This window comes from Babylonia areolata, chromosome 4, assembly GCF_041734735.1.
Source record: "Babylonia areolata isolate BAREFJ2019XMU chromosome 4, ASM4173473v1, whole genome shotgun sequence".
Lineage (NCBI taxonomy): Eukaryota > Metazoa > Mollusca > Gastropoda > Neogastropoda > Buccinidae > Babylonia > Babylonia areolata.
The window spans coordinates 40,859,939-40,870,460 of record NC_134879.1 but is presented as its reverse complement, the minus strand read 5'-3'; the positions used below and the strand labels follow the sequence as shown (position 1 = coordinate 40,870,460).

The following is a 10,522-nucleotide window of genomic DNA, read 5'->3' as shown; positions in this document are numbered from 1 at the left end:
GCCTCGACAATGAAATGAAGTTATCTTAGCGGTTTTATGAGGAAAAAATATGATAAAGAAGAAAAATAAAATAAGATGAAAAAAAAAAGAAAAAAAAAAAAACTGACGAGGAAATAGAGACCGGCGAGTTGGCAAATCACTTTCCCCGCGAAACAGTTACACTGTCAAAAACTGGACCCGTCTGGATTTACGGATTTGGGAAACGACCTTGATTTTCTTTTTCAAGTTCTTCAGTCAGTCTTCGTTCGTGGGCTGCAACTCCCTGGCGAGAAAAGGCGCATTCGTCAGTGCTTTCTGATCTCAGCTGGCTTTTTCCAAAGGCGCAGAAACTGAAGTGATCAGTTGAATGATTTCCACCAAATTCCATGTCCATGCGGACAGTAGGTGTGCAGGCCGGCATGTGCGCATGCAAAATACACACACACACACACACACACACGCACGCACATACAGTGCCATAATGGAGAACGAACACTCCGTCAGTTTTTCAGTCAAGATTCGGCGCACTTTTATTTTCTGTTTTCAGAGTTTGTTTATTCCCATTAACTCTTTTGAGTCATAAAGAAACAAGGAAACATGACAATTACAGGATCACGGCCACAGAGGAAAAGCGAAGATAATTTTAAAAGAAGAAACAAAAGGGGGATAATACAAATTGGGGGGGGGGGGATAAAATGAAATAAAAGGCCAAATGTAATCATCAGTCTGGTACAATGCAATAAGAATAGACAAATGCACAGATCACAACTTAGATTTACAATACAGCTCTGTATCTGACTAGTTGAGCCTGAACTGGGAACTGGGGGTTTAGTTGGAGCATAGCATTAATAATGACATGGTGTAACAAAATAAAATACACAATAATTTGCATGTTATTTTAGCACCCATTTGCCAGTAATACTGGGATTGGTTTGATATATACAAGAGAAAAAAGGCATATATATATATATATATATATATATATATATATATATATATATATATATATATATATATGATCATGCAATTACAAATGGATATGTACGGAATGCGGTGTCAAGATTAACACAAGTCATTGTTCTAATTCCTATTCAACAAGTACAGTTAAAGCATAAGTGGCAAAGAATCCGGACTGAAACTGGCTCCTAACGAAACACATTAAAACCTTCTTTAATGAAGTTGGGACGTGTTCTGTAATACTTAGGTAAATACTGATTGCGGAGATTTTGAATTGCATGACATTCCGTGACAAAGTGGTATTCGTCTCCCACTCGATTCGTGTCACAAAGATGACACAATCTTGCTTCTTGTGGTGTGCTTCGTCCGCTTTATCTACGGGAAATAACTCTCGTAGTCTTTTGTATTTGTTGCAAACACGCAGCGTTCGAAAATCAATATCAGTGAATTCATCATTAAATTTGTATGTTAAAATATAGCGTTATCTAAAAAAAAAGAAAAGAAACTTTATAAATCATAAACATATTACCATTCTCCGATGTACTCTTCCATTAAAAAACAAAAGGGTCGTATTGCAAGGTCTTATCAATTTGGTCCTCGCCACTACAACCACTGTTGAAGGGAGATAATCTACCTTGCATCGCAAGCCCGCGATCTAGCGTCGTCATGGATGTTGTCGTTGTTGGAAGCTGCATGACTGATTTAGTCAGGTTTGTTTGGCGTTTTTGGCTTAAACACAACACGCATGTGTGTAGATGAGCTGAAAAACTTAAAATGTTTCACACTCTCTCACCCGCTGTCATGGCTAAGAACTCGTTTTCAGGTTTTCGTTTCTGACAGCCCTCGACGAAGGTCGGAGGTCAGCAATGTATCACTTGTCCACGTTATCGTATTCAAGCATACTGCCCGCGTATGTGTGGCGGTTATTGCAGATAGGTTTTAACAAGCAGTGATTTTCAGTCAGCAGTATTTGATGGTTACGTGGACAACCCAAAATACATTCCCACATTCACTTGTTTTGCCTTGTTTTCCTCAGGTACACGCCCCCTTTTCAACACACACACACACACACACACACACACGCGCGCGCGCGCGCGCGCGGTCATGCTAGCTCAGTGTCAAGAGCACTGGACTTTCAGTCTGGAGGTCCAATGTTCTATCCTGTTTGAGATTGTGGGTGAAAGATGAAAATTTTTTTAATCCTAAGTCAACAGATTAGCAGATGCTAGTAGCTACATAAGATCCGGTGGCCTTCTTAAAACAATTCACCGAGGAACTGTTGAAGGAGGGAGGCAGATGTGAAGACAGAAAAAACAACAACAGTGGACTGGCAAACTTGCAGAATGGACATGAAAACCATTTGCAGAGACTCAGGCTTTTACACACAACCGATAGACCTGGAGGAATCTGGTGAACAGTTCTTCTGTCAGGTGCCCTCAGTGACTCGTCAGTGTTGAGGGAGAAGAATAAATATATATTCGTACGTTGTCTAGTTACTAGGTTTATGTTTAAAATTGCACCATATTTGTACGTAATCTGATTGTAAGTAATATGTTCATTCTTTATTTTAATGTCTTTTCACTGAAAGTGATGTTTGATGAGGGTTGGAAAAAAATTGAGGGGGGCAAAAGAAATTATTGTGTATGCATGCTAGTAAGTGAAAGTTTCTGTGCATGTGCGTGTGTGTATGTGTGTTACATATAGAAAATGATTGAAATGTGTGTGTGTGTATGCATGTGTGTGTGTGTGTGTGTGCTTTGTAAAATGCATGCATGTAAATGCTTGTATTTGAGAGAAACAGAGAAATAAGATACAAGTAGTTATTCCCTGACAAATCTTAACCAAACATCTCTGGTCAGCGTCAGGGTTTTCCTCATGAATTTGAACGTGAAATAAATTTCACCCTCCAAGAATGCTTATTGTAGTCCTGGTTAATAGTCATAGCTATTATGGCTAGTTGATGTGACAGTTGCTGAAATATAATAAAATTGAAATTGTTTCACCTGTACCTGTTTTTGTTTTTTGTTTTGTTTTTTCGGGGGGTTGGGGGGGGGGGTGTTCTTGAAAGAGCTGCACTGGTTCTCTGCAAAATTCCTGCCAATTACTGTTTTGATGGGTCACTTCTGCTGTAATTATCAGCTTCACTTTCCATGTACCTCTCTTCTTGTACTCTTTGTTCTTCCAGTAAAAAGCTCTTCCAGCTTCAAGATAGTTGGGGATTGTTGGGGAACATGGTCTTAGTTTCACTGCCCCAAATTTGGGACTCGCTGCCATCCAGTCTATGTGGCATTCCAAGTCTGAGTATGTGTGTGTGTGCATGAATATTTTTTTAGAGTGGAGTGCATGCAGTATACTGAGAGTACACTGTTAATATGTGCTTTGTAAAATGATTCCTATTTTACCATTATTCTTATTTTTTATCATGATTTATCATTAACATTATTGTTCTTTTTCTAGCTACACGCCCAGGCAGCCCAAGCCAGGGGAGACCATCCATGGCACCAAGTTCATGATGGGTTTTGGAGGCAAGGGCGCCAATCAGTGTGTCATGTCCTCAAAACTTGGAGCAAGGACAGCGATGGTGGCCAAGGTAGTCGTTTAACTTTTTTCCCCCCATAAAACGGTGAAACTAAGCATAGGCTGCGGATCAAGCTAGTCAAAAATAACTGTTGGGAACGCACCTTAAGCTTCAGTTTCAAGGTTTGAAAGCGTGTGGACAGGTGCAGCAGCCAAGTGGTTAAAGCGTTGGACTTTCAGTCTGAGGGTCCTGGGTTTGAATCTTGGTAACAGGTGGAGATTTTTTCCCATCTCCCAGGTCAGCATATGTACAGACCTGCTTGTGCCTGAACCCCCTTTGTGTGTTTTTGCATGCAGAAGATCAAATACGCACATTACAGATCCTGTAATCCATGTCAGGTTCGGTGGGTTATGGAAACAAGAATATACCCAGCATGCACACCCCCAAGTCTGGCTGCCTGCAATGTGGTGGGGTAAAAACGGTCATACACGTAAAAACCCACTCATGTACATACAAGTGAACATGGGAGTTGCAGCCCACGAACAAAGAAGGAGAAGAAATTTCCAGGAGGTTTGATACCATGCAGATTGATCCATATATGCTGCAATACATTTGCTGTAAAAAGATTACTTTTAAATAGAATAAAAGAGAAAAAATGAATAGAGTTGTTTTTTTGTTTGTTTGTTTTTTAAAGCAGACACCTGATCTTCGCATTAAACCCAACACACTGATCAATCCTAGAGAGCCTGTCCTAGGATTGTGTAAAACATCAACATATAAAAACCTGGGAAAGCAGATTTCAGAAATGACAGCTATAACACATGCCTTTTAAATTTTATTTTCTTTTCTTAATTTTTATTTTTTTGCAAAAACAGCCATGATCAAATGGACAAGCACAGCACTGAAACAAAATTATGGTGTATGGAAAAATACTGATCTTTTTAAACTCGTCTGCAGGAGTTAAAAAAGGAAAAAGAGAAAAAGTACATGTATAGACCTGTCATCAGTTTTGATAAATGCTTAATGTACATCTGAATATAAACATGTTAATAAAGGAGCTGGCGTGCTTGAGCAGTTTGGCAGAATACAACATGAAAGTTGACAACAGTGATTCATATCAGGATGCTGGCGTTATAAATGGAAAGGGGGAGGGGGGTCACTTACACAACACTGGCATCCTGAATGATCTTCAAGCCTGACCAGCACCTTAAGTCTCTCTATACAACCCTCACACAGCCTTCATTTTGATTTTTTTTTAAAAATTAAAAAAAATTTAAAAATTTTTAAAAGCAGATATAGTGTGGTGTGTATGGATCAGTCTGCGCACTTTGAATCCTTTGTCATTTTGTTTTCCTCATCCGTGTAGTGGAAAGATGATAAACAGAAAAATGGAAGCAGCGTGACACATGTGCACACCAACAATTTTTAAATTTCAGTATCTCAATAAATTTCACGCATGAGTAGCAATGCCTTTGCTCCCTACAGCTGCTACACTGCAAAAACACACACCCTGCAAGTAAGCTGCTCAGTCCAGATGTGTTCACTTTGCTCCCTTCACTTGCATCGAGTGTTATAACCAGAAAATACTTAAGAAGTAAACAAGTTCATGTAATTATATGAAGGAAGTAAACAAGTTCATGTAATTATATGAACCTATACATGTTTTGAAAGCTGAGGCTATGCAGTTAGGACAATGCAACCAAAAAATCAAAATACATTACCATTATCTATTGCCATAGACAAGCAAACCCTGACCATTGTGATAGGCAGGTCACAGCACACTATTTTTTTAGCTGTACAATTCTGTAACACACTGAAGCTTCCAGTTCTGTGCAACTGATTTGAGACCAAATAATTGCTATGATAGATAAGACCCATGTGATATATTTTTTTTTCTTCATGTTTTTTTCAAAAATTGAAAATCTATTACCAAAGACTTAAAATCTTAACTCCCGAGAGCAAGGTTTCGGTTGCGCCCCTTTTCTCTGCATTCAAATTTTGTATTACGTGTAGCTGACACATTTTGTACTTTCCAAAGTCAATTCAGGTCTAGATTGGAAGCTGCTAGGCAAATCTCGCTCTCTGCCATAAATGAAGCCAAACCGTAGCTTTATTAGGCTTTTAGTGTCAGACTCTGGTGAGAAACTGGCTTGATTCAAATCGCCCGCCATTTATAGTCCGGTTCAGGCTTTAAGGCACACACAAATACCCAAGCATTTGATTCACGTTATCAGTGCACCGAGAATCAGTGGAAGGGAGGTCAATCCATATTTTAGGTAGCTGAAGAATACTAACAGGGTTAGTTCCCTTTAAACATTCCTAAATTGTTGTTGTTTGTTTTGTTTTGGGTGTTGGTTTTAGTTTGTTTCGGGGTTGTTGTTGTTGTTTGCTTTTTTTTTTCCCTTTTCTTCCTCTTCTTCTTCTTCCTTCCGTCCTTCCTTCCTTCTTTTTTTCCACATGCTGTACAACATGGGTGAAAATCCACCTATGCTGTCATACACAGTGAGTGATTTTTCATCTTACTTGCTTTTGTTGAAAAACTCTAATGGCATGCATTGAGGGTGAAAGATTGCCCATGACTTTTAAGTAAATTTGATGAAAGTCTCAAGTTGCACATTGTGAGTACAAAAATCACTGGTTAATTTCACTGAATGAAAATCACACAGGCTATGGATACATATTGATAGTGGAAAAATCACTGGTGAATTTCCCTGAATGAAAATGACACAGGTTATGGATACATATTGTTAGTGGAAAAATCACTAGTAAATATCACTGAATGAAAATCACACAGGCTATGGATACACATTGTGAGTGGAAAAATCATTGGTGAATTTCCCTGAATGAAAATGACACAGGCTATGGATACACATTGTGAGTGGATAAATCACAAGTGAATTTCCCTGAATGAAAATCACACAGACTATGGATATTGTGTGTGTAAAAATCACAGGTGAATTTCCCTGAATGATAATCACACAGGATGCAGTGTGGGTGAAAGAACTGTGTAGGTGATTCAGTGGCTGACTGTGTCAGTGCTAATAACAGCTTAGTTATTTAGACAGGGCGGCTTTTCTTCTTCTTTTTTTTTCCAGACATTAAAAACTAATTTCCAAAGACTTGAGGGTTTGTGTTTCTTCTTTCTTCAGTTTAACTTATTTTCAAGGTTTGTGTGTATGCATGTGTGTGCCTGTGTGTGTGTCTCCATTTGTTTCTCTGATAGTGCTATGTAATGTACATGTACATTGTGTTGCTCAGTTACGAAAACCACCATTGCCAGTGGGTATGAAATGTTTGGTTAACTGAACAATTCTGACATCAAAGCAAATTGATCACACACACACACACACACATATATATATATATATATATATATATATAGAGAGAGAGAGAGAGAGAGAGAGAGATCAGGGCACTTTACATGAAAGAAAAAGTTAACAATTTACATGTATCATTCATGTCCACTCTTTCTCAAAACCCCTACCTACCCCCCCCCCCCACCCTACCACCCCCAACCCCCCCCACACTCCCCCTCTCTCATTCGTCGTGCATCCAAAGTGAGCTGACATGGATGGTGTTTGAGAGGAAGGAGAATGCTTATAGACAGGCTTTGAAAGGATCAAGTTTTTTGGGGTTTTTTTGTTTTGTTTTGTTTTGTTTTTTGGGTTTTTTTTTTTTTAGTGAAAGGCAGCGATAGAATCAGATGCATGGATATGATGAGGAAGGTTGTCCAGATATGACGAGCAGCAAAGAAAGAACGTTCACCATAGGTTCTTGTATTTGTATTGACATGAGGAAGTTTCAGAAGGTAACAGTCAGAGGAAGAGTGGAGAGTTCTTTAGGGAGTGTAAGCACTGATAAGGTCAGAAAGATAGATAGTTCCTGTGGAGTGGAAACCAGAATTGCAGAGACATACAACTTTGTATTTAATTCTCGCTTCATTTGGGAGCCAGTGTAGAGTACGGAGGTGTGGAGAAATGTGATCAGTACAGTGGACCCTAAGAGTCAGATTGGCAGCATTCTCTTGAAGTTTTTGAATTCGCTGAAGAAGATTATGCTCGAGAAGAGAATTATAGAAGTCGGTTCATGACAGCACAAAAGCAGAAATAAGAGTTTTTGTAGTTTCAACAAAAAGATACTGACAGATAGAGTTAATCCATCGAAGTTCACAATTGACTGTGCATATCAGATTGACTACCTGTGTGTGCATACTGAGTCAAGAATGACTCCAAGGTTCCTTGCTGATTTAGAAAACTGAACTGTGGCATCGCCAACCACAAAAGAGGCAGGGAAAAGAAACAGATGTGGACATCCAAGAGGAAATAATCATGGCTTCAGTTTTGTCATCATTTAACTTTAGATTTTGGATGTCATCCAGGATTTATCATCAAGAATGCAATCTTACATTGACTGAATCAGACTGTTTGGTTAGGTTCTGCAAGCATTTTGTATCCTGAGTATCAACAGAATAACCAGAATTGACATAAGAAAGAGGAGCAGTGTACAGAATGAACAGAACGGGGCCCAGGACAGAGCCTTGTGGCACACCATAAGAGATCAGGGTTGGATCAGAAGATGGCTGTGATGAAAAAACTTGCTGGCACAAAACGGGATGCAAACACAAAGATCCTGACCCAGGTGTACACAGGTTCTGTGAGACCCCAACTCGAGTATGCCTCAACATCTTGGTCAGCAACTACCAAGACAAACACAGCCTGACTCACCAAGGTCCAAAATGCAGGCCTCCAGCTGATCACAAGAGGAATGAAAACAGTGCCCATTTCTGCAATGGAAAAGACAACATGGCTGCACTCACCGGAAGAATGGCACAGTGAACAGACCCTGCAGCAAGCAGAAAAGATGAAGAGATGCCATCCCATCCATTGCATGCTAAGCTCCTGGAACCAACAAAAAACAGACTAAAGAGACAAAGTCTGAAGCACCTTGTAAAAGCAAAACAACGACACCTTACTAGTGGCCTGCTTCCTCCACAACAACAGATGGAATCCTAGAGGACTATGAGGAGTGAAGTCAGAGGAGCTGAACATAGTCCTAGATGTTCCTGGAGTAGGCAGGAAGGACAGCCACATCAATGCAGAACTGAGGAACTTGACCCTCGAGATGGTGGACCAAGACTATTCATGTGACAGATGGACTCTTGTCTACACAGATGACTCTGCTGAGAGTGCTGTAAGGAAAAAGGTGGAGGGGTCTTCTCATTAGATTCCCAGATAGCAGCTGTGTCACAAAGTCCATCCCTGCAGGTCAGCTGTCCACTAACTACAGAGCAGAGGCTTGTGCACTGCTTCATGCAGCACAGACTCTGAATTCCAGAGAAGAGCTGCCTACGCACAAAGTCATCCTGACGGATTGCAATTCAGTGCTGCAAAGTCTCCTTGCAGGAGAAGAAAGCCAGATCCTGCGAGACATCAGACAGGCACTAGGGACACTGAGCCAGAGGACACTGATGACCCTCCAGTGGATCCCATCGCACTGTGGAATGAGGAGGCTGACAGGCTCTCAAAGGTGGGCAGCAAAATGGAACAGACTGTCCATCTTATCTCATATAGAGAAGCAAGAGCAAAGCTGAAGAGCCAGTTCAGAGAGCAATGAGAAACAAAACCAAGCTGGATCAGAGGAGGATGCTCTCTGGACTCTAAACAGAGCACAGCAAGTAGTCATCTTCCGACAGAGAACTGGACATAGGCTCCTTTCACACCTCTGCAGACTGAGACTGTCCCTTACTGATGAATGCCCATGCCCACAGACACCAGAGCATTTGCTACAGTTCTGCCCAACTTATGGTGCACTGAGGTGGAAAACCTGGCCCTGTGTAGTGGAAGTCCACTAGAAGCTCTGGGGACCACCTGCTGCACAGCTGAGGACGGCTGACTTCACGTTGCAGATCGGACTGACCATCTGACAGCATGATCCAGGGAACGGAGAAGGAACAATCTGGAAGCGGTTAGATAGGTATGAAGAAAATCAATTCAAAACTGTTGAATGAATCCCAAATACATGTTCAGGTCTAGAAAGAAGTATACTGTGGACTATCATGTCAAACACAGTCTACAGATCAAGCAAGGTCAACACAGACAGTTTGCCTTCATGAACAGACCGTGAAAGGTCACAAACTTCCAACAAAGCAGTTTCAGTGCTACAGGCAGATCCATATGGTGACTGGAAAGAAGAACACTGGTTGTTTGATGCTAAATGGTCTGAAAGTTGGGAGAGAACAATTTTTTCAATAATTTTGGATGCAAAAGCAAGGTTGGATACAGGGTGAAAACTTTTGAGGTCATTGTGATCCAGAATGGCATTCTTCAGCAGGGGCTTAACAAGTGCAGTTTTGTTTTCATACAGGAAGACACCATAAATTGCATTTAGGATTTTTTTGTAAGTGAAGGCAAAACAGCATCTACACACTCATATGGTAATGGGAAGGGGGTCTAGGTCACATGTCTTTGGAGCAGACTTTTTCAACACACTCAGTACATCTTTCTCTGATACAGGTGTAAAAGCAACAAAAGGAACGCTGTGAAATACTTTTCCCAAGGGATGTGACACAACTGACTGTGAATTGAATGCTTTCCTAAGGTTAACCATTCTTTTTAGCAGAAAAAATCCAAGGAGACATCAGGCAATACTGAAGATGGATAAATAAAAGGAAGCAAAGATTTTGTTCTGCCAGAAAGGTTAAATTTCTTTGTAATGGAATATAGTTTTTTGCTTGATTTAGCATCAGAGATCTTGGCATTGAAAAACATAAGTATAGATAGATTGACAGATAGATAGATAGATATTTGTTTTTATATGCATCTTTATTCAATTTTTTCATAAGCTTGATGAATGGGCAGTTGCCATTTCCATTAAACTATATAATTATGGTCTTGCACTGAGATGTAAAATATGGAATAGATCTAGATCACTGTTGTAATTATATAGACTGTAGTTAACATGTAATATTCAATACATTAGTTGGTCTCTTTAAACAGGCTTAATATGGAAACCATCTAGTGATAAAATCATTATGAACAAAGTCTTTCCAGGCTATATACTCTTTGATTG

General features: G+C 40.1%; 1 protein-coding gene across 2 annotated transcripts in view; it reads left to right on the top strand.

Annotated features, from left to right (window-relative positions):
- Positions 1-10,522, top strand: part of LOC143281184 (ribokinase-like) — a 64,047-nt gene that overhangs the window by 2,312 nt on the left and 51,213 nt on the right. Inside the window, exons 1-2 of one of the 2 annotated variants that reach the window (XM_076586221.1) lie at positions 1,566-1,646; positions 3,394-3,526. In XM_076586221.1, the coding sequence (XP_076442336.1) occupies positions 1,603-1,646; positions 3,394-3,526 (177 nt within the window). In that variant the 5' untranslated portion in view covers positions 1,566-1,602. Of the gene's footprint in view, positions 1-1,565; positions 1,647-3,393; positions 3,527-10,522 lie in introns of those variants that run through there. The other variant, XM_076586220.1, reaches the window with a different exon arrangement.